This window comes from Drosophila sulfurigaster, chromosome 2L, assembly GCF_023558435.1.
Source record: "Drosophila sulfurigaster albostrigata strain 15112-1811.04 chromosome 2L, ASM2355843v2, whole genome shotgun sequence".
NCBI lineage: Eukaryota > Metazoa > Arthropoda > Insecta > Diptera > Drosophilidae > Drosophila > Drosophila sulfurigaster.
This window is the reverse complement of record NC_084881.1, coordinates 9,689,691-9,714,419: the sequence shown is the minus strand read 5'-3', so window position 1 is coordinate 9,714,419 and position 24,729 is coordinate 9,689,691. Positions and strand designations below refer to the sequence as shown.

The 24,729-nt window shown below is 34.9% G+C and overlaps 1 protein-coding gene across 10 annotated transcripts in view; it reads left to right on the top strand.

Annotated features, from left to right (window-relative positions):
• Nucleotides 1-12,502: 12,502 nt before the first annotated feature.
• The window catches only part of LOC133850799 (neuronal acetylcholine receptor subunit alpha-7), a 108,825-nt gene continuing 96,598 nt past the window's right edge, over nt 12,503-24,729 (top strand). For all 10 annotated transcript variants that reach the window (XR_009895703.1, XM_062286999.1, XM_062287000.1 and 7 more), the window contains exons 1-2: nt 12,503-13,469; nt 22,718-23,660. Coding sequence is in view for 9 of the 10 variants with exons in the window: in XM_062286999.1 (XP_062142983.1) it covers nt 23,600-23,660 (61 nt within the window). In the remaining variant the exon portion in view is untranslated. The remainder of the gene's footprint in view (nt 13,470-22,717; nt 23,661-24,729) is intronic.

Here is a 24,729-nt window from a genome sequence, read left to right as displayed (position 1 = left end):
TGCTATACTTCAACTTTTTATTTGACCATTATATTTATTATTGGATTAAATAAAGATTTGAGTATTTATATGAGAAACAAAATATATCAAATTTGTTATATTTAAGCTTTCTCTATTCAAAAAATAATTGGTAAAGTATATTCATTTTGTATTATTATATATCTTATGTATAATAAAAAAAAAAATATCCTTTCCTATTTCCTTTTAATAAATAATAATTAATAAACTAGTGAAGAAAATAATTGAAAATAAGTCTAAAATTACATTGCATATCCATTATGTATACAATATATTACATTTTAATTCATTGCAAGTTGCTCTATTAAAAGAAAACCTCAAATATTTGAGTGCCAGCAATTTTAGCGCGTTGTCCTTGAAATGTATTGTCACACTAGATAGCAAAAATGAACTAAAATCAAACAAATATTTCAAATAAAAAACTTATTGGTAACCAATAAAATATATATAATATATTAATTAAAATACTTAAAATTAAAAAAAAAAAAGTGTTTTATTTTTATTCGTATAACAAATAATATAAACCAAGATTTTTTTTAAATAAATGTCTATAACTGTTCATATTTTCATAGTGTTGAGACCACTGTGCGTTACCCCATTGTTGCTCATTTCTGTAAAGAGTGGGTTTTTTTTTTGTGATTTTAGCATTTTATCAATCGAGGCAGCTGCTGGTTAGCTCTAAAATATTAGAGAGTCATTAACAAGCGAGGCATTCAACACGGGTTCCGTTGTCATATTTGGCACAACACTTTTTCTTTCAAGCGCATGAAGAGCGTAAGAGGGCAGCGGATAGCTGCGAAGAGAGGAGAAGGGAGTGTGCTTGGTGCGCACATGTTGAGCGTGGCTGCAGCAGCCTGGGCACACTTGTCGCTCATTAATAAAAGTTTGCCGAGCAGCAAGCTTCACATACACATACACATATACAAATACATTCACTCAGAATATCCATTATTTTTCGCAGGTATAGAGACATTGACCAACAGCCGAGGCAGCGACTGCGACTGCGACAGCGACAACAACAACGACAGAAGCATTGGCAGGCAGTAGCCAAAACAGCAGTCAAAGCAGCGTCCAAAGCAGCAGCAACAGCAACAGCAGCAGTAACAAAAGCCACCCACGCTGTTAACTCAGCTCAACTGTAAACATTCCAATGAGCCGAAGCTTTCACTCAACGTTGAGCCATCCAGCATCCAGCGAGAGAGAAGAGATGAGTCGCATGCGTAGGCGAGCGAACGATAGAGAGAGACAACGAGCACGAGATGCCGAGTGAGTTTTGTTTTTGTTTTCGTTTAACATAGTCTGATTGTGGGATCCATCTTCGTGTGTTGGAAGCAGCAGCAGCAGCAGCAGCAGAAGCAGCAGCTTTGCGAGTTCTGTGCGCTGTGTGTAGATTGTGACTGCTTGGTTTTTCCTGACTCTGCTGCTACTCTGGTCCATGGTCGTGTGAAAAGCTGTGTTGAGCGCATTAAGTCGTTAGGGTACAACCAGATAGGACGCACTTTTTCCGCAAGCTGCCGCGTTTGTTCTAGGCGCTCGTCTCTCTGTGAAACGTCTCCAAACAGTGCCCAACAGTTTGTGCACAAAGAATGTTCCAAAAATTTCAATTATAATTAACTACGAAATATGCAATAATAAATTTTACAACAATCCCACAAAAATAAAACATCTCGCAGAGCTTGCAACAATATCAAGAAATACGTGAGTGCCTCGTGCTCCCCTCTCTCGTACCGACGACAACAGCTGCCCCCTCGCAATACAACCAAAAAAAAAAAAAGAAAAAAAAATACGAAAAGAAACACAACAATAAACTTCTCTATTGCCTTTTTGGCGTCTCCCGCGCGCGCTCGTGTGTGTGTGTAAGTGTATGCGTGAATGTGTGTATGCGTTTCTCTCTATCAGTGCGTGCGTGTGTCTGTGTAAACGAGTGTATGTGTGTGTGTGGCCAAACTTAATCTCAAGTGTGTTCACAATAACAACAACTACATCAAGCGCAACAACCAGCAACAGCAGTTTTTAATTGCTTCCCCAAATAAATTTAAACAACTTTGCACGTGCATTAAACCAACCAATTAAAATGTATTCTTAATCAAAAATTTTGAAGGTAAACAACATGCAAAAAAAATATTACCACAACTTAACTGCACACACATTCCCCCATTCCCATACAATTTGTTGTTGATGCACCAAAGCTGCAGTTTGCCAAATTGCGGTTTTTCCCCCATTTTTGGCTTTGGTGCAACAGCTTAAAAGTATGCTATGATTTTTTTCTGCTTGATTTTCGTGCAAAATTGTTGCGCTTCTCGTTAAATCGAATGCCGAGGAAAGCACTTTGAGAACAAATTATTATTGGTCTGTGTTGTTAAAATCTTTTAAATTGAGTTATTTTGCATTCAAGCTTTTAAGCCAAAATATTTTTCTTTGCTCCAACAAAATCGAAATTAATTGAATCAAATGTTGCTGAACATTTCCAAAAAGTTAATATTGTGTTGCTAGTTTCAGTTGGTTATCAATTTTAATTGAGTAACTTTCTTTTGCCATAATTTTGCGTAAGTGCATTGTGCATTGTGAGTTTAAATAAGATTTTATATGTGAATTGTGATATTTTTGAATAATTTTTTGGTGCCATTCAGTAGCTGAGTTCACACAAGTTTTATTCGCTAATTTAAAAATATGAAAAAAAAAGTTTTATTTAGTATTCATATAAATGATGATAAAGATTCTGTTAAATAGATGAATTTTAAAATGTGAAAATTATACTTTTAATTTAAATTCGCAGTGCAAAAGAATCGTAAAACAATTAGGAACTTTAAATACTTTTCGTTATTGGGATTCCTAAAGTAGTCGGTTAAATATTATATTGAATAGTTGAAATTCATGGGAACAGTTTGAAATAGTTAAAATTTTCATGTCAAATATTTTGCTCATAACTGTTGCGCTTGTCAGTTAACGAATTATTGCAGAGTCAAGCTGCTGTTAGTGGTATTTTGTTGGCTAAGTGCCGAGGACGTCCTGCTGTTCCCACGTCGTATGCGCAATATTTCCGTCTGGCAAGTTGCCCCATGTATTATTATTGTTTATTGTCTATTTATGCAAATATTATTGAGCTTGATTGGCAGGCGAATTAAAACGTTTTCTATTTAATGTCTTGCGTAAATTGTGTTTGTATTTCAAATAATATTTCAATAGAAATACTCTCAAATATTTGTCCACAGGGTACGTCTGAGTCGCGTCGTTCTCATTTAATTCGTTCATTTCTTTTCTCTTTTTTGCTGTTTTGCTGTGTTCCGCCTGCTGCTGCGATAATTAAAATTTAATTATACACAACTTTAAATTGCAATTTCATTGTGTCGAGATTTCAATGTTCGCACATAAATTGCACTTTTGTGGTTTCTGCTCTGGGCCACAAAATTTTTGAAGGGCCAACAAAATGTTACTCTAGCTACTCTCTGCGTTGACTGCCTCTGTCCTCGTTGAGGTTTGGGGGCAATTTCAAGTTGCCTGCTATCGCATCGAAGTGGATGGGTTGGGTTGAGTTGGGGTTTTTTTGCTGTTGTTGGTTTTGGGGTCCACATGCAATTAACTTTTGCACTGCTATCAATCAGTTGTGAGTCGCATGTGGAAAAACTTTTATGCTGACCACACCCCCCAATCATCCGCCTTCACACACACACACACTCACACACAGCTCTTATCATTCAATTTGGTGCCGAAAAAAAAGTATACAAAAATGAAAATGTTTAAGAAAACTTTTGCGCCAAACTAACAACCGACTGACTGACTAAGGCGTGGTCGAGAAGATGAACATCTATGTGTGTGTGGGTGTTCGAGTATACTATAAGCTTTCTACATATTCGTTAGTGTTGTATTTCAGTGTCCTAGTTGTGCACACCCGCAGATTCCTTTTCCATCAATCATTTTTCCTTGACGACACCGTCGCGTCGCCTTGCCCCGAGTTCACATTACAGTCGACAGTTTTCGTTGCTTTGGCAATTGTTATTGTCATTTAATTGGTTTATCCGCCGTATCGTATGTAGCTGCTAAATTTTAACTTTTTTACGAAAATAGTCAGCCAAATAATTGACAATGATTTGCAATTAAAAGTTGCATTCTTAAAGTGACTAGCAATTTTCGAAGGCCTAATAAAAATTCTAATCAAACTCGAACGAAACTTAATTGAATTTTAATTAAAATGTTTGATGGAAACCAAAAATAAAATGTTGTCAAAACGTTTTCAATTTATTTCTCTCCAGCGTATATAATAAATATTTGCTACATTTTCGACAACTCTTTGATTAAGCAATGAGAAAGCTACATGCGAGTGTGCTCGACTGTGAGATACCTATTTTCAATTTCTTCTGCTTCTTTGAATAAATTCAAATTAATACACCGAAGAAATACTGAAATATAAAGAAGGCTATATTTGGTATATGGATATTGTATTACATTCACATATGTGCAAAATATGTCAGTCAAAGGAACTCAAACCCAATTGCAGTTGGCGTTTTTTCCTATACAAAAGAATTTTTTAATTAACTTTGACGATTTTTATCCGATCAGCAATCATGAATACATAAATGATATCATAAATACAAAATCGTTTACATTATTAAAGTTAAATTAAATAAAAAAAAATTGCTCGCATTGTCTTCTTCTCTTTTCATTACATTTGTATGTTGAAAATGTTTAAAAATATTAAAATTAAAAATTAAAAAAAATTGGTTTTGTCTTTTCAATACTCAATTTTGTATTTTCGATTTTGTTATTTCATTTACCTTTTTTTTTAATTTATTGTCTTTTTAATCTGCTTCTATTATAATGTTATTTTATTTAAATATTTTTGACAACTCTTTGAAAAATTTATAATTTAGTTCAATTAAGAAATTTGTGTCGAATAGTCTTGTATTTAAAAAATATTTTGCATTTTGCTCGGCTATTTCCTAATTTGTTTCTTTTTTCTGATTTTACTTTTTTTTAATATTAATTATGTATAAAGTTTTTCTTCGTAACTGTGACTTTATCATTTTTTATGTGTTAGGTTGTCCAAAATGTGTACTAAAATAATAAGAAAGATATAAATTAAAAAGAAAATAATATGAAATGAAAATTATTAAGCTACAAGGTAATTAATTTTAGAATTTTCCTATGCGAATCTAAGCTTTAAACAGTTGTTTTTTTTTGCAATGGCGACTTTTGCGAAACGCCTTCAAACGCTTCGGTTCATATTTCCTCCTCTTGTCCGCAACGTATTTTCTTTCATGGCACAAGCAAAGGTCGTTAAGGTTAACAATTTGCCAATTGTTGTTCTCCTAAAAATGAGCTGTAGTGGCAAAAAAATAGGAAAAATGAAAAGGTTTTCAGGCCTTGCCAAATTGAGAGCAATTTACTAAATTCGACTTGGACAAACAAAATGTAGATGTTTAATTGAATAAAGTGCACAAATTGAATTTGATAAATAATTTGGGAATAAAGTGAAGTGGTGCAGCAAAAAGAAATGTAAATGCTTGCGTTATTTTTAGATGGATTCTTTTATTTTTGTTTTATTGATTATGGCAGAAAGTGTAATCTCGTGTATTGGCAATTGATTGTTTTAGCAGATTGCAGCTGTGTGCAGTTTCCATTAAGGTTTTTCCTTTACTTTCAATCTTCCATCTTCCATTTACCATTTACCATTTGCCATGTTCTTCTCATCTTCTTCAACTACTCCTTGTCACTGTCATCTATCAGTGTCCAGTTCAGTTGGGTTCAGCAGCAGCAGCAGCAGCAACAACAACGCAAATAAGAAGAATAACAGCCAGGAGCGTTTCACCTGCTACTGAACAAATAATAAACACACGCACACACACATATGCACAAACACACACTCATACACACGTACGGTTAAGAGCAGTCTGTAGACCTGCCCCAGTTGTCATTCTGCTTAACCTATCTTCATTAAAATCAGTCCGGTCCGAAGTTATTACCAACATTGCTCACTGTTTCGGGTCTCCCATTGTTGTTGTCCTTGCTGTTGTTGTTGTTGTTGTCGCGTCCTGCCTGGCTGATAAGCGACAGTGTAGACATCATAAAAACTTTTATGTATGTGTATGTGTGTTTCTCTCCGTGTGTATGTATGTGTATCTAACGTAGCTAAATGCTAAAACACAAATTGAAAGCACAAAACACCAATACACATGAAGTCGTCTAAATTGCTCCACTTTATATATATATATATGTATATATAGAGCATTCGACTGTGCATGCGTAAGTGTGCGTGTCTCTGTGTGCGTGGATTTGGGAGAGAGAATTGTGCCCCAAACCTTGCAAAAGCCGCCCTCATATTGCCGCGCGTTCTGTGTATCCAAAACACTTAAACATAAACACGTTGTCTGTGCAACTGACTGAGCCACTGCGTATCTGTGTGTGTGTGTGTGTGTGTGTGTGAGTGTGTGTGCGAGTGTATCGGTGTATTGGTGTATGGGTGTGCGTCCTGTTCGTCCTTTTTCTTGCGTCTACGCACAATATGTTTCGTCTTTAACCCAGCCAAAAAGCTTCGCCTCAAACCTTGCGCTCCAGCAAACGCTCAACTCGCTGGCGGCCTGACTGACTCCCTCCCCCTTCTTCTCACCCCTCTCTCTCTCTTTGCTTTGCTCACCCCTCTCTTCACCTCAGAGCACACAAACATTCTCGTTTCTCGTTGCTCTGTGGAAGTTTTAATGTGATTTTTCGTATTAATTTCGACATCGTCATCGTTCCTTCTTTTGCTCAACAGCATCTTTTCCTTTTTGCTTCTGCTTTTGCTTTGGTTTTTCTTTTTCTTTTTTCTTATTTTTGGTTGCTTTTGCCATTTTCTATTTTTCCTTACGCACTTTTATTGCTCGTCCTGTGTTTCGTCTCTATTTGATTTTAACAACTTTGCCTCGTCGCCAGCATCGAATTTTTGTTGAGCTGGCGCTTTTTTTGTTTTTTCCTTTTTTGCCAACAACTGTTTCAACCTTTTCTCGCTTGCTTGGTTTAGTTCTCCTTCCATCGCGGTGCTCTCCTCAAGTTTATGTTCATCATACGAAAAACGCGACTTTGTTGCACTAAACGTAACTTGGCGATTTACTACATTTTTGGTTGCCCGCAAAAAGACGCGAGGGAAGGGGGTGCAAGAACGGATGAGCTTCAGATTTGATAGCAGAGGTAGGCAGAGACAGCGACAGAGACAAACGGAGAGACTCAGTGTCAGACAGCTAGACAGACAGTTAGTTGTTACCTTTGGCTCTATCAAAGTCTCATAGCAGCTACATAAATGTAACTCAAGTCTCTTGGGATATGGCAGACACACACAAGACGAGAGAAAGAGAGAGAGTTGATGTAGTAAGCAAGGCAGCTCAAGAAAAACTAGTGTTTCAGCAAAAGACTGCAATTTGTATGCTCTTTCAAAAGAAGTTCTTCTTTTTTGGTTTAACCACAAAAGGATTGCTTTGTTACGCTGCCTGTTGCAACTTCAAAGAGGAGTTTGCTTGCACAAAACTGTTTTACTGGCTCAACTGAAGTTTATAGTTGTTGAATTTTATTTACAATCAAAGCAGATGAGACGCTTTATTGTTCTCCAATCAATGATGAGTTTTCAAGTATTTTGTTGTTTATACGAGAAATGTTGTTCAAGGATTGGCAGACAGTCAAAGTTTGTGCAAATAATTTGAGGACTCAAAACGTAATCGTTTTATAATATTTAATAATAGCAGTTGGAATTGTAACTTCAATTATAATTTAGAAAACTATAGGAGAAACAAAGAATTTGTTGTTCGAGAAAATTTATAATATTTTGCCAACATTAATTTGAATTCTCCTTACTGAGTATTATTAATAATCACATAATTTGTTTAATAAATTTGTAATACCAATAATGTACTTTATTAGCAACTCAGATTAAAATTTACTGTAGTAGGTAATTAAATACAAATATTTGTAATTTATCATTCTCTGATTGTAAAAAATATAATGATTTCCTGAATCAAATATATGTTAAATTTATAAAAACATATTTAGAAAAAAATTTGTATTTCTTCATTTATTTTTATTTCATTTAATATTTTTCTGTTTTTATAGATTTTTGAATAAATTTATTTTGCAAACATTAAAATGCTTAGCATTTTATTTATTTATTTTTACAAAGCTTAAATCATATTACATTTATTAGGGCTGGCTGCCTTGGCCCTTCACAGGCTTAGCATTTAATTTATAAGCCTACATCAAGACATCATAACTTTCAAAAAATTATTAATTTATTTAGAGTTGTATTACCCGAATAAAACGAAAATTTTATTAACTTAAGTAGGTAATAAATTGAACGAAATTTAATCTAATTTACAAAGCAGAAACACTCCCTTATGCGTTGGGTAAAACTTGGAAAATCAATTGCTAAAAACTGTTCTTTTTTGCAATCAACTTTGAACCAGGCAAATGTCAAGTAGCAGCCGCAGCAGTGGCAACAACGGCAGTGGCAGTGGCAAATAGCAACAGCGGCAACAGCAGCAGTGGCTGTGGTAGTGACAGCTTCCACAGTTGTTGCTTCAACATGTGGCAAACATCAGTCGTTGGAGGCTGGAGCCTGCTTACATCCATCATTGGTGCTCTGGTCGATCTGTTGTTGATGCACGATTCGTGCCACAGGACACGTACCCCACAATGTGCTGCTTGTTGTTCTTGTTGGTTGTTTTTTTTTTTTTTATGACCACGCAATGTGGCAGGCAGGAAAATAGGCGAGGCAAGGCATCGAATCGAGGGGCATCGTTAGGTGGTACGATTGAAATTGTGTAGAAAAAGTTTTTAATTGCTCATTATGTTTGATTAGGGTTGTTGCTGCACTTACCGCAAAGTGTTGCACGCTTGGTTAACAGATTTTCATCAGTGAGGAGATCAAAAGCCTTTCTAATCAGCAGTCAAAGCCGAAGCTGGAGCTGAAGCCAAAGCCAAAAGCGAAAGCAAACAAGTTGCAAATATTTTTTGCAAATCTTTTGTTGTCAGTATGCGTGTGTGTGTGTGTGTGTTTGCGTGTGGGAATTGGAGCACATAGCCATGGCAACGACAGCATGTGGCATGTAGAAAGTTGTGCTCATATTTCGATATCATGCGCCAGCCATAAAACACTTATGGGACAATTTCTGCTTTTGTGCGCAGATTTATGACAATTGCCAGTCAAGGGTTAATTAAATATGTATTATTTCTCTAAGCATGCGGCATTCCTGCAACAATCTTTTAAACAAAATTTACCAATCGCAATTTTCTTATACATAAATATTTTGTATGTGTCGCCAAAAGCTTTTGGACTCCCCCCGCACAACGACTGCAACAAAGAAAAAAACAAGAATGAAAATGAAAATGAAAAAAAAAAGGTACACAGAACTTGTCTGTTATCCTGACTGGCTGGCTGGCGTTTGCAACAATTGGCAGTCTCAGGGTTTCGTTCTCGTCCTCGTCCTCGTCGTCGTCGTCGTTGTCGTTATCCTTCGCTTCCAAGTGTAAACAGTTCGTTCGTTTTGAGCCGTCCTGCGCCTTCCAAGCGCTCGACATTATTTTTCCACTCACTCAAGCTGACAACAAAAACCAAAAACAACGCATTGCACTCGGCTCCGCAAAAAATGTGCTCAAATTTTCCATCAATGGACGCTGAGTTCTCTGAACTGATAACAGACAGCCAGACGCAAACACACACACAATCACAAGCACTTCTAGCTGTCTATATTAACAACACAAGTGATAACATGAGATGCGAGAGAGAGAGAGAGAGAGAGCTCTTGAGTTTCGGTTTTCAGCTATTTATCGCTTAATATTTGATAAGATGGCTATCAAAATCATTCATCTACATATAGTTTGAATACCCCCTATTTTGAGAAATCGATTATTGCAGGGTATCGCTAGGCGTAACAGCGCGGAAAACGTTTGATAACACCACGCATAGTACAAAAGCCTCTCTACTCTTTATGTGAACTGCATAAGCCAAAGGCAAAGACGGAAATAAAAAGGGCAGCCAGAAGACAAGACAATGAAATTCTCATAAATAACAACGCTCTCTCTCTCAGCCAACAACAATAACAAACACTGACAATGTCCAACCAGCCGAGTGATTTCCTTTTTTTTCTTTACTCCTTTCTGATTTTTCTTCTCCTTTATTTTCTTCTATTTTTTTGGTCAGTAGCTCAACTCTTTTTGTCATTTTTATGCCCCCAAAAGGGTATTTAGAGAGGGTATATTAAGTATTGTGTGCATGCTAAAGGAGACAACAATAGTGAAATCTGAAACCTGACCCTCGGGTAGCTGTTAAAGCGATAGAATTCATTTCATCGTCGGCATCACATTGCAATCGTTCATTTCAATTTCGATAGTTATCGTTAGCACGTTGAACAATTGAGAATGCATTAAATGCGATGGGTGTTGTAAAGTTACTATCGATTATTACTATCGGATTTTACTTTTCGGTTTATCTGTTGCTTTTTTCAGTACAATGGAATATTGTTTTTATTACTCACGTCTTGTTAAATTGCTTTCATATTTTATAAGAGGCTATCAAAATTTTTGTATATAAAAATGTTTTGAGTATACTATCGATAAAGATTTTACCTTTCATTAATACCATCGATTTTTTTTTAAATATATTTTACTAGATCTTTCCTTTTAATTTGTTTCCAATTAATTATCTAATTGACCTTTCCATGTATATTTTCTCTTTTTCCTAACCTCAGTTTTCTCTTTTATCAGGATCGTTAAACTCATTAGGTATCTCTAAAGTAAATGAATATTTACCAATAACATAGATATTTAAATTTATTTTTCATATACAAGGGTATAATCTCGTCCGCCACTCAGCCTCATCTCATTTAGTGTTTTTGTTATCCTTTTCTTGATTTTTTTTTTTTGATGGTTCTCATAACGGAAATTTCAATAGCTGCTGCTTAAAGTGACTTTTGTTCAACTTTGTGCTCAGCTATCCAAACACTGAGTACTCATAGTTATCAATGGCCTCTGTGCTGTGGCGGGGGACGGGGGCACATTAAACTAATGTTTAGTTGCTTTCGTTACAGTTTTTGAGTGTCGACCCTCGAAACTTTGTCAGTAAATCGTGGCACGTGATGGGCATGAGCTTGGGCGTGACAAGGCAAATTGCTTTTTGTATTGAATTGAATTTTATGGGCTGTGACAGTTTGTGAGTGTCGCAATTGTAAATGCTTCAAGATATTTTCCTTTCTTTTTTTTGCTCTTTTTGCTGAACTTGGATTTGATATGATAAAAGTTGTGTTAAGGCGAATACGCATTGATTTACTAGAGCAACATAAAATGCTAATCGTTTTTTAAATAGATAAAGTTCAGAAATGTTTTCTTACTTAGATTATCATTTCATACTCGATATGAAGTCATCGGATCTGTTCCAGTCAAGTGTTCACAAACTATTAAATACTATTCCATTGTATCAACTGTACGACAATTGATTGTCATGAGGTAATGGCTTTGCATTGAGATTCCTTACAGACAATGCAACTGGTAAACAAATTTATTTTCATTGTGTGGACAGCTAGAACATTATGTGTGTCCAGCTCCTTTGTGCAACAGCAAAACTCTGACAGAAAAATCTGTTTTACCTGTTATGATGTCGAAGGTAACAAATATAATCAGTTTACCTGACTTTTGGCTTCAATTGATTCCATGTCAGAGCTTTGAAAACAACTATCATTAAAAGTGACTTATGTAGTATCGTATTTATACTCTCTATCCATATAGTAGAAGGATATTATAACTGTATAAGTTATTTAAGAAATAGTTTTGTGTGTGCAAAATCGGCAAGGGTATTCGTTGCTATCACTGACAGTATAATAGTACATCAATATACCAAATATAGTATATCGCATATGAATTATGGTATATTAATTTAATATATAATGTGTAGCGGGTATCTCACAGTCGAGAACACTTAACTAAACCTTTCTTACTTGTTTAAAATTATACCTTTAAAATCATGTATTATTCATTAAATTATACTCCAATTTTATTTAATATTATTTGGAGATGGCATACTCTTGGTCATCTGCAACTGCAACACAATTCGATAATTATTATTAATTAAATAATCAATAAGCTAATTAATTATTCCACATGGAGCATGTCAAGTCATTTCCTTATTAACACATTTATATTATTACAATTTATGTTCATTTATTAACGCAACTTGTTTACGACTTTCCACGCACTTTCTGAGCAACTGCAAATAAACATTTGTCCATTAAAATTATCTGTATTGAGAAATATTGACATTCACTGCATTAAACTCCTATTTATGCGACAATCGCCAACATTAAGTTCTTCTCTTTGTCATGAATTTTTAACACGTATTACTACTTTCGTTTTCACAATGATTGCATTCCATTTTGTAATTAAAAGTTTGTTGAATTATTTACAAAATACTCATACAATTTTCTCTTTCTCTTTTAATCTCTTTTTCTCTCTTTTTAATGCCACATATAGCTAAAATGCAATTATGCGAACAATTTAAATAAGGATATTTTATAAAAAACGAATCGTTCGGCACATAATAAATAAGTAAAATCGACATGCAAATATTTAAATACATATGAAATGCAACAATAAAAGAAAAATAAAGACAAAAGAAATCTTTAAAATCCATACAATAACAAAGTGTTCATAATTATTAAAACAAATGTAGTTAAAAGTAAAAACAAAATCGAAAAATAAAATCTAAACAAAAAAAAAACCCAGAATATGATAAATACGAATTGCCAGCTTAAATTGCATCTGTATCTTTATATCTTTATCTCTGTACATGTATTTGTATCTGCATCTATACAACACTAAACAACGCTAATAAACAAAAATGCAAACTCAATTTCGCCCCAATCCAAAATCAAAAAAATACCAAATCGATCCAATCAATCAGCCAACCAAGCAGCCAATCAAGCGCCCAATCATCAATTGCAACTGCCATTTAATCATTCAACAACAACAACAACAACAAAACAACAACAAAAACACCAGCACACACAACAAATGGCAATAAAAAATATATAATTTAAATGCTCATTATTAAATGCTATTTATAAATTACGCAAATAAAACGAGTTTAAACAGAGAAAAATAAACTTAAACAAAAAGGAAGCGAAGCAAAACAAAAATAAAAACAAGCTAACTAAAAAACAAAGCGATAAAAATTATTCATTTTTAATTAATTATGGAACATTCATCAACAATATTTTTGTTGTGTTTGTTCCATTGCCAAAACGAAAAGGCCGCCGCTTGCTTGCAGCTGCAGCCACAGCAACAACAACGACCACTAGGCAAATTAACACTGCAACAAGAGAAGCAACACACCCAACTGCAACAACAACAGAAACAACAACAACAACCACAGCAACAAGAAGAAGAACAACCACAACCAAAACAACAACTGCAGCTACAACGTCACTCAACGCATTTGCTGGGTAAGTGCCACTGAACAACTGAACAGAAAAGAAAAACAAACAAAAAAAAATCCAACAGCTGCCACATGCGAATTTTCAGCAAATCCAACAAATTTTGCAAATTAACAAAATTTTCAAATTAAATTTTCACACAATTTTCGGTACAGTCAACTTTCATTTCAAATCAGCAGCCACAGAAAAAAAGCGAACACGAAAAACCACGCACTCAATTATGGTTGAGCGATAACAGCATTTGTATACTCTTTGCATTTAAAAAGGAGTAAAATATAGTTACGAATGTTGATCTTTTCCAGCAGTTGATAGTAAAATTTAGTTTATAGTTGATTTATGTGTAAGTTTATGGTACATCAACTTTGAAATATTACGCATCAAAAGCGATTAATGTGATGTCAAATCATCAAATGAATTACGTACTTTAAATTATTAAATGTCGAAATGGAGGGCCAGAAATAAATTGACATGCGTCAAGTAAATGCAAAGACGATTCATTAGAATGGAGCTTACACTAAAAGCTTGCTTTATTTTGAATGTACTTTGGGCATATTTGTTAATATATTGCTAATACCCAGTTGGTTTTTAAGTAGTGTAGTATGACAAACAAGTTGTCAGAGTGACACCGCGACCGACGATGGCGACGACGACGTCGACGACCACCAATCAAAAAAGCGTTGAGCTCAGCATCATCAACCAGGCAGCTTGGCAAACGTATAAAATTGCGTTAAAGCAGATGCAAACTGTGGCAGAAGGCTAACCAGAGATGCAGTGGCAGTTTTCCACTGCGTCTCTTCTTCCCCGCACTCACTGCAGTTGCAATCGTATTCGGTTGGATTCGTAGTCAGAGTTGCAGTTTTGTCTGTTATGAATTTCATATTAGGTACATACGAAAATCCAATAAAAATCACCGAAAGCAATTTTCGTTAGCAGCACAACAACCAAAAAAGAACAACTAGAGAAAAAAGTGAAATAAACGCAAAAAAGAAAAATCCAAAATAGAAAAAAAATTGAGCAGTGAAACGGAGATTGGGTTGACGGCTGAAGTTTCGGCTTTCGTTTTTTATTTTCTCTGCATTTAGACTGTCTACTTTTTCTACATTCAAACATAGACACACACATTAACAAGTACTCACTAACGCTCACACAAGTGCTGGCAGATTTGTTGCAATTTATCGTAATGGATTAAGGGAGAACGCGTTCCGACATGTTCTGTATTTTTTTTTTTGCGACGCCTTCAACGCGAGAGATTCAAATGCAGTTTCTGCTTCGTTCAGCGAGATTCGCTTAATTTGCTTTTAATTCACTGCCAAGCAAAAAACTATGCCTGTCATTTGTAGCTATTTCCACTTTATACCCTGTAAGCAATCGAATTAACAAAACGGGTAGAAAAATTTCAAACTATTTAAAGAACTCTATTCATTTGTTCTTCTTTATTTTCCCGTAACCTATGTAATTAGTAAACATACTGGGAGTGTTATCAAAATAGTCAATATTATATCCAAGTTTTTATTTAATTGACATTTTGCTTTTTCAGTGGGTATTTTTTGGAATTCAAGTCAGAGAGTGCACTAAGCTGCAATTGTAAAGTCATCGGATCACATTAATTCGCGCTCACTTTGTTCTCATTGCAATGCGATAAAAATAAATTTAGACTTTAGAGTAGCAATTTAACATTCTCATGAGCTTTTATACAGCATTTTTTCGATAAATATTTAAAGTTCATTTTTAATGAATTGAACAAATATTTTTTTATAAAAATGATTTCAAATTGAGTATTTGCAATAAGCAATTTGTAGTTAATTCCCGTTAAATCTTATTACAAGGCTCAACAATTCATAAAATTTATTTGCATTTTATTTGTTTCTTTTTGAATTCCTATTTAAACGCATTTAATTGAAAAAAAAAACTGTTAGGTAAAATAAAACAACAGTTTAGCAGTTCTGGTTATTTAAATCTTCTGGCTGTGTTGAGACTGGCCAGCTTGTCGGACGTTTGTCATTTTGAATGAAAAGTTCATTTCCCCAGTTGTCAACAGTTTATAATAGTTTTTGCCTTTGTGCTCTTGGCTCAACCGAGCGAAGTGAAACCGAAACCGAACCGCTCCAAACAAGGAGATTGCCATTTGTTTGATGTTCTTCCTGAATGTCTGTGTGTGTGTGTGTGTATCTGTGTAGATCTCTATATGTTTGTATGTGTGTAAATGTTTATGTGTTTAGTTAACCATTTCTCCATGTCTGAGCCTGTCTCTGGGTCTATCTTTCAATTCCAGTTGGTTTACTTCACTTTGCAGGCAGACAGGGAGACTGATGCTCCAATGCAAATCTCCTTTGCTGATTAAACCTAAATAATGTCGAGCGTTTCCTTTCCTTTGCTGTGGCTCCCAACCCATTGTTTGTCTGGGTCCCTTTAAGAGCTGACCAGCTGCTGTTGCTGCTCCCTTTGCTTTTGCTGTTTTATAGCCAATGCCACTGCGTATAATGGCTATGTGATTAGACTTGGCCATTCGTTCACAAGGGAAATCACTTCAGGCCACCGCAAAAGTTAATACTTTGCTCATCAACCAAACAAATTCTTCTTACGACCTGAAGTTTTCATTCAAAGTTACTTAGACCATTTTAAGGTATCCATTTTAAAAATTGATGAAATTAATTTCAACTTGCTGGCACAAGCAATAAACTTTAATAACTGAATGACATTTATTATAAATTGTTAAAACTTTACTATAACAAACTATGTTCGAAATCAAAACCATTTTCAGTAATAAGAGTTGTTAAAGCTAAGTGATCAAGTTCATTAAGAAAAATTGGGTTAGTATAGTACTGAAATATATATAATTAAGAAAGTAATAACAATATATTTTTAATATTTGAATGAAAGGTTATTTAGAAATAAAAGAACTGTTATATTTTATTTTAAGTATTTCTTACTCCAAAGCAAAAAAAAAGAAACAAATAAATATATATATTTAATTTTTTTGAATGAAACATTTTTTAGAAATAAAGAAATTTAAGTTACTTTTTATTTCAAGTATTTCTTTCTTTGACAAAATAAAGTAATAAAAATAAATTTTTAATTTTTTGAATGAAAGATTATTTAGGACAAAATTGTCAGTAAAGTTTTATAATATTTCGCTTAACCCAATAGTGAATTTTCCTTTATTTTTATTAAATTATTTTAATTTATTTTTTTTATTCTATATTATTTTGATTTGCTTTATTTTGTTTATTTTTCATTTATTTTTTTTTATTTATTTTTCATTTTTAAATTGCCATCAGTTTCGATCCAATACTTTTCTTCTGAATACGTTCGAAAGAGAATGAAAGCTTCGTCGTCCAGAATTAAATGCTGACTGTTTTGCCTTTTTTGCCAAATCTGAGACAATTTCCAACTTATAAGGGAGCTGCCTGCATTTGTATAATAACACAGTTGAGCTGCCGGTTGCAACCGGCTGGCTTCCGTAGACGTTGTTGTTGTTGCTGCCGTGTCCTGCCCCGCCTGCCCGGCCACTTGTTGTTGCACATTTTTTTATAGTCATTGCTTGTGCTTTATTTCCTTTTAGCTTGCCGCTGCCGTTGCTGTTGCACGTAGCACATTTTCAATTTAATTTCTGTCTGAGTGACTCTTGTCCCTGTGCTGCCCTGTGTTGCCTGTTCTCTGTATGTGTATGTGTATAAGTATTTATGCATTCTAGTGTGTGTGTGTGTGTGAGCTCGTATCCTCGAGCTACAGACGCGCGTTTCCAGCCTGCCATTGTCTTTGGCTTTGTTTGCAGTGCCATTTCCTTTGCGCCAGCCAGTCGCTAGCAACATGAAATTAACTTGTGTATTTCTCTGTATATGACACTTGTATTTCCACGGCAGCAAGTAAAACAAAAGGCAGCGCCAACGAAAAGATGAGAAGCTGCAGCTATGCCAGCGAGCTCCCCAAATAGATTATAGTTGAATATAAATGCTTCTTTTGGTCGCCAGTTTAATTAAACTGCAGCAGCGTGAGCGGCAATGACTGCAAATTGTTTATAATGTCAGACACTCATCGCTCTCTCATCACACACACAGAGAGGCACAAACAGTATTCATGCCATCATCATCATCATTGACTGTCATTCACTGACCCAGTTAAGTATGTGATGGGCGGTGGGCGTAGTGATTCGACATACAAAAGCATTGCAATGTCAGTCATTGTGGCACCGTGGTGCAATTCTGTCAAACAACTGACAAAATAAGAGGCAATTTTTTGAAATCAAATAAAACTTGAAATGAAACAATACGTGTGTCGCTTTAGCGCTTTAATGCCAAAGTATTTTCAATACGTCTCTTGTGCGTAATTTGTTTGCCGTCTGCTGCAGTTGTCAGTCAGTGCTTTGCTGTCGCTGTTGTAATTACAAAGCACTTGTTGTTTTGGCTTTGAGATAACAAAAGCCAGCTGCACTACCACTATTCTACCCCCCTTCCTGCTTTCTGTTAGCATGCAGTATTTTAAGAGAGAGAACACCAATAACCGCACTTGAAAGCGCGCGCACAAAAGTATGCAGCACTATTTTCCAAAATGACTTGACTCTCGATGCTCGACGCATGGCAATAATTGCATGCGGTCTCTCTACATGAGTGTGTGTTAGCGTGTGTGTGTGGTTGTATGCGAATGTATGTGTATGTAGAGTGTTTATCGGCATGTTAGTGCCGCTGGTTGCTTTTCTAGCTGCTGGCATTGATGCCAAAGGCCAGCAAGAGTGCCTTTCAAATGAATATGGTAAAAACTGTTTTCCGCTCAGTTATTTTCTTTTTTGAGTTTTTTGTTTTCGGCCAGCGAAAATTTACTATAAATATTTGAAAGTACGTAAATTTAGCTGCATTGCAGTTTAAATGTGGAGCATTTTCTTGATTAGCTCTCTTTATGGTCGATTATTTTATATGTGCGCTTGATAAATACAAGCGAGTCTCAAATGTTTTGCCCCCAAATTAATATTATGTATTTAGAAAATTTCAAAAGTAAACAATCAATTAAGGAATATTGGTTAAGTAACATATTATATTGAAGCATGTGGCTATTCTTTTTTTAATGAATTTGGAAAGTGTAGCTTCTAATTAAAAGAAACCAAATATTGTACACTAAAAAAAACCTAAAGTACAGACTTTTGCCTTAGTACAACGAAATTTTGGTTTACAAAATTGTTCCAAGAACATGAAGATCTTAAAGTTAGAGTTCACTTATTTCAAGGACATTTTATATAAGAGTCAAGTTGTTATTAATCCGTGGGAACATTTTTCTAATGTTCTTAGCTTTTATAATATGTTTTAAGAACACAATATTGAAGACAAATGGTTTTGATTTTAGGAACTGGTCTGTTTTTTTTTTCAGTTTACATGTTTTAAATCAAAGTACATCGACGTTTGATAATTAGTTAATTACTGCTGTTAATGCTACTGCTCGCTAATCCTCTGAAAACTAGTGAACTACAAGCCGTCGATGCATGTTTATATGAACTGTTTTGTCATCGATGTTTAAGGCTTCCTCGGTATACAGGGCTGAAGAATAATTCTGCAGCTCATTGCAAAACCGCACCCATATCAATATGAAAGTTGTTGTAAGGCACAATAATAAGTGAATTTACATTAAAATTACAATCCAAAATTAATTCTTAATGAACGTATTATAAAATATGGTAATTTGCATGGATTAGCACAGCTTTCATATTAATTATTTGAAGTTAAAATATAAGCTAAACTAAATTAAAATCAACTCGTAGCTTATTCTATATTAGTTATATTTAGATATTGTCAAGAGAAAAGCATTCTTATAGGTAAAATTGGTAATTTTATGGTGAGGCTTTCGTTCCTTATCTGACATCAAAAAATAAACCCATTTTCTGAACTTGTAACTTACAATAGTTTATTTATCAAGCAGCATGCCAATATTTACCTCTTGAAATTGAAGCAGATTATCTGGCGCAAACTCATTTTTCACCAACAACCTTCAAAGAAAAGCGCAGCAGCTGCAAGTGCAAGTGCAACAAAAAAGTAAACAGAGCGCCAAAAAAGAGCGCTTTTGGTTGCCGAATTGTTGCCTGCCTCCTTGATAAAGCATAAATTTAAACAAATTTGCTGAGCGCATTGTGTGCCGTGTATGCCAAAGGGTTCAATTATGAACAGAGCTTTTCAGGTGACAAAGTGGTCGCCTCAAAGCTTATCCCCAGTCTGGGTCGAGTTATGCAAACAAGTGAAGGTAATGGAGTCGAAACCAGGAAACCAGGAAACTGGGAAAAACAGTGAAACTCTGAAACTGTAATGTGTGAAAAATGTAGCTCTCGAGGTGCAAAGTCTGTCATCTGGGGCATAAACGCCTTCAACTTTAGCCCCCATACGATTATTATCGTTGTTGTCGCGTCTAAGCGGCTGCAACTTTTGTTGGCCAAAATGGGTTGTGGTCACAAGAGTTCTCAGGGCCTAGAGTGCGCCTTCAATTTCAAGGCTCATTGTGTACAACTGAGGCATTGGCGAACCATTAAATTGACTTTAAAACTTTCCACCTGCCTGCCTCTTGCCACAAATACCAACAACAACAGCAACACAAAAAGCGAAAAACTAAACTTGAAATTAATTAACCGCGACAAGGGCAAAGCTAGCTGCAAAACAAAAAAATGAACTCTCCTAGCGAAACCCACTGAATATATCCCTGCGAGTTTCTGCAATTTAAACTTTCCACTCATTTCGTTTCATTTGGCTTCACTTTTGTCGTCGTCGTCGTCGTCGACGTCGTTGCACGTTACCATTAGCATTCGCCTGACTCGCCATTTGCCACATAACTCATAAAACCCCTAATTACATGAACAGCTGATGCGGTCGTAGACAAAATAAAACCGAAAAGAATGAAACTGAGAATAATAGACATAATGGCACAGCATGCAAAGACGCCACAGTCTAAGCTATAGCTTCAAATTGCTAGACTCAATTTTAATATTTTCGCCTTTAAGCTTATCGTGTATGTTTAATAATAATAATTTTGAGAAACCAAAAATATACTTGGTAAAGGAAAGTATATTTTCGAAGCCTTTGGGCTTAAATAAATAAAAATATTGTTATTAAATAATTGCATAAAACTAAAGTTGAGTTCATTGTTTAGGTCATTCACTGTCGCTTTACTTTTGTTGTATGATTTGGAGAATGCGGCTTCTTATTGATTAGAATTTTGTAAAAGTATTCAAATATGTTTCGAAAATATAACCTCCAATAATCCAACTCTGTGCGTTTCTTTTGTCCAATAACCCAAAAGTTTAAATATAAGTATGAAATATAAAACGCGAGTGTTTTTATTTATTTACGGGAAAGGGAAACTCTGGAAACTATCTGCGCCACCACAACAACATTAAAAACATAACATGATGGAATTCTACAATATATTCAAATTAGTTCAAACATAATTAATTTTCTTTATAATGAGTCATAAGTTTCCTGATTGGAAATAATAAAATAATAACAACTATAATAAAACAAAATAATTAATAAATAATACATAATGATTTGTAATATATATTAAATATAAATTATAATGTTTTCTAGAAATATTATAAAGTTCATGTTAATACTTAAATTCTGATGCCACCTTAATTGCCTTAAAATATGAAATAAGCTTAACATAAATTATTAAAATTCAACAAATTTTAACAATAAGTTGGCAGTTTAAAAATTAAAATAATGTCAATAACTAATTTTATATCTAAATCTATTTTTCTATTAAGTTTGAATGTTTTCATTTAACTTGATCTTAGCTCAACGGAGGTGTACGTTGTATTCAGTCACCTAAAATCGTGCCGAATAGGGGCGAAAATATCTTCTCGCTTGTTTCCAGCAAAGTACATTAGAGGCATCGTAACTAATCCATAATACTCACTGTGATTGTGTGTATGCTGAGCTGGGTGCCCTGTGCACGTGTAAATTATTGTGGGCTGGCATGGATGGGCGACGCCTGAAAGCATGCTTTGATATTTTTTGTTGTTCTTTTTTTTTTGCTTATTGCTAACTGCGAACACAGAGGCAACGTTACACGCAGCCTCTCGCCGCATGTATTTCAATTACTGCATTTCTCACTCAGTTGGGCAGGGGGCACGCACGGAAGGCGGCGACCCTCGTCCCTCGACCCATGGCCCGCCCCTATAACGGTAACGCGTTCTTTGGCCCCGCCCTTCCACAGGCCAGCATTTTTTATGGATTTTTAATTTGTGCCAGGCGCACATTTTTTGTTGCCTTTTTTTGCTATACATATTTTTGTTTTTTTTTTCTGTTTCTGTTTTTGTTGTTGTTATTTTATTTTCTCGCGCTTTTACGCAAATTCATTGTTTTAATTTACTCAAGTTTGTTGACCGAAAACAAAAACTAATCAATGTGAACGCCTCAGGATTGTAAGCGTATGGGGGAGAGGGGCCAAGCTGAATGCCCCCTGGGAGTTAGGTGACAAAGCAGACGCGTTTGTGCAGAAATGAGGTCAAAGCCTAAAGTAGGGTTAAACAGTGTAGCCTTTTTAATTAAACATTAAGTCTGGCTAACTTTTTGTTTTTTTTTTATGTTGTGGTTTTCGGTATTCGAAGTGGCTCAAAAGAGCGTCGTTTTTATTTTATTTTTGTTGCTGTTTTTTGACTGTCTTCTATTGCGACTCAAACAGCATTTGGCATTTGCTTTTGGGGCTTCTGAGGCAACCGCAGCTCGCTAAGTTGTGGCCAGAAACATAAACTTCAAAAGGCAACAGAGAAAACTTTGTGGACAGAACGCAAGAGCGAAAGAGGATTAGCTAATGAGATACTGTTGAAAGAAATGCTACGTCGGAAATTACTTCTTTTTTGGAGAGCAAAAACTTAAATACTAATTTTCAAAGAGCTTAGAAAACTGACAGTACTTTATGCTCCATGTGCAAACGAACTAGAATTAGAAATAAATTATTATTTTGTTATACAACGAGAACGAATAATTGACCATTGCGATTAAAGTGGACGATTTTATATAAATATTTTATAATATATGTCTTCACGATTCCTGAACATTTTGTTGCGATGAGATAGCGACTGCGATTAGCTGCTGTGGTTGACAATATGGCATATTTTGTACTCGATGGTATATCTATATACCAAATATAATCTCTGGCATGTTTCAGTATTTTTCGGTAAATTAATTTGGTATACAATATGTACATAGATATAATATGGAATGTATAGAATTTAATACCGATTTCTTACTTGTTCTAAAATAATTTTCTTCTTCTATTTGCAGGCAACATTTCACAACAGAACGAAACAACGATACTTAACTGAACAAGCAAATCTACATAAAAATATATAAGATTAATCAACAACAACAACAACAACAACAACTGCTACTTACGGTTTCTCAAGCTCTCTTTAAAGTAGTATTCGAGTGCGAATTATGTAAAGTCAAAAAAAAATAAATAAAATAAAAACCGAAAATATTGCAAAAAGCAAACAAACTAAAACTCTGATAAAGAGAGCCAGCTGAAAATGCGTGACCAGAAAGCCGGAAATTAAATTTGCAACAGCCATAACCTCAAGTTAAATAAAATAGAAGTAGTGCAAACAAACCGCAGTAGCCAAAAAATCTCAAAAGCAAGCAAATAAAATATAAAAAAAAATATAAAGAAATAAAGAAATTCCGCTGGCAAATGTTTGTTCAGATTAAAGAAATTGCCAGCAATTAGACGCATAAATTGCAGCGAGTTGAAAAATTGTTGCGTAAATTCACAGAGAGAAAAACTGGGGGTAAAACAGAAGCGAAAAGAACAGAACAGAGAATAGGGAAAATCGTATTCAAAGTAAAACAAACGACAAAATATTCTAAATAAGTTGGTTAAGCTGTGCGCAGTGACATCTTGCAACAACAAGAGAGGCAGCAAACGAAATTGCAGTTGTGCCACGCTGAACTTTGACCCACTCGACGCGTTTGTCTTTTGACTCCAGTGTTAATCGCAGCAACGTGCCACGACGCAGGCCACTTAAACCAGGGCGACCACCAACCACATTGTTGCAACACACAACAGCAATAGCAACCAGCAACTAGCAACCAGCAACGGCAACGGGGGCAGGGACATTCCGAACAGCAATTCAACCTAAAAACAACGCAAACAACAAAACCAAGGACATGGACTCGTCGTCGTCGTGCACGCTGTTTGTCGTGTTGATCTTCCTTGTGATAATTAAAGGTGAGTGCTTTGCCCTCCCCCATCCACTTCTCCAACCCTTTTCTGCTCTTGCTCCTATTCTTGCCTTTTTATCACACTTTTACCTTTTACAATTGTCTGTCCGCACTCGTTGGGTATGTGAGTGCGTTTAATGAAAAGCCAAGCAAACGTTTCAGCCACCTTAATTAAATAATTGTAAACATTAGTTAATTAATGAAATGAAAATTGAATTTTAAATGCAAGTTTCATGCCTTATTCATGTCGAATCCAATGGTCACAAGTTAGAAATTGCCAATTTTATAAATCTGCCTGTTATAAAGTCAACTAAAAAGTTAAATGGATTTCTTCAATTTTGTCAAAGTGCGTTCGAGAAATTTTTAAAATCATATGATTGATATAATCTTTAAATTATTATTATTTCATTTTATTATGATTTTTTAATTTTAATTTAATTTTAATCTATTGATTTGATTATATTTAATTTTGTAAGCTTTTATATACCTTAATTTCATATACTAATCAACTAAATTGTTTATAAAATCACTTGTAATATTTAGGAATATAAATGAATCATACAAAAGAAATTGTAGTCATTTATTTCACATTCGTATTGTTCTAAAAAAATCAGTTCACATGTTAACAATTAATGTATTCTGATTAAATTACGAAAGCCAAATCGGGTAACAAATGTTTGGCTCTTCAACTGCATAAATAACAATGCAAAAACAATTTATTTTGGTTTGTCTTTTTCGTGTACATCGTAAGAGACTGTTGCACAAAATCCTTGTGTGCCACTATCAATTTGAAATGCACAACTCTGTGGACTATGCATAAATCTTCTTGTCACATTACTAACATGCCACACAAATGGCGATGGCGAAGGGAGATAAAGACAAAAAGATAGAGAGAGAGAGAGAGAGAGAGAGAAAGGGAGAAGGAAACTTGCAACTGCAACTGTTTTTAGCTCCTTGTGCCACCGACACATTATTCAATTCCACAACGGATTTTTCAATTTTCCTTTGCAGCATTTTCACGGCACTTTAAGCAGGCCAAACAGACAAATAGAAAACGTAGTGCAAAATGTAAAAGC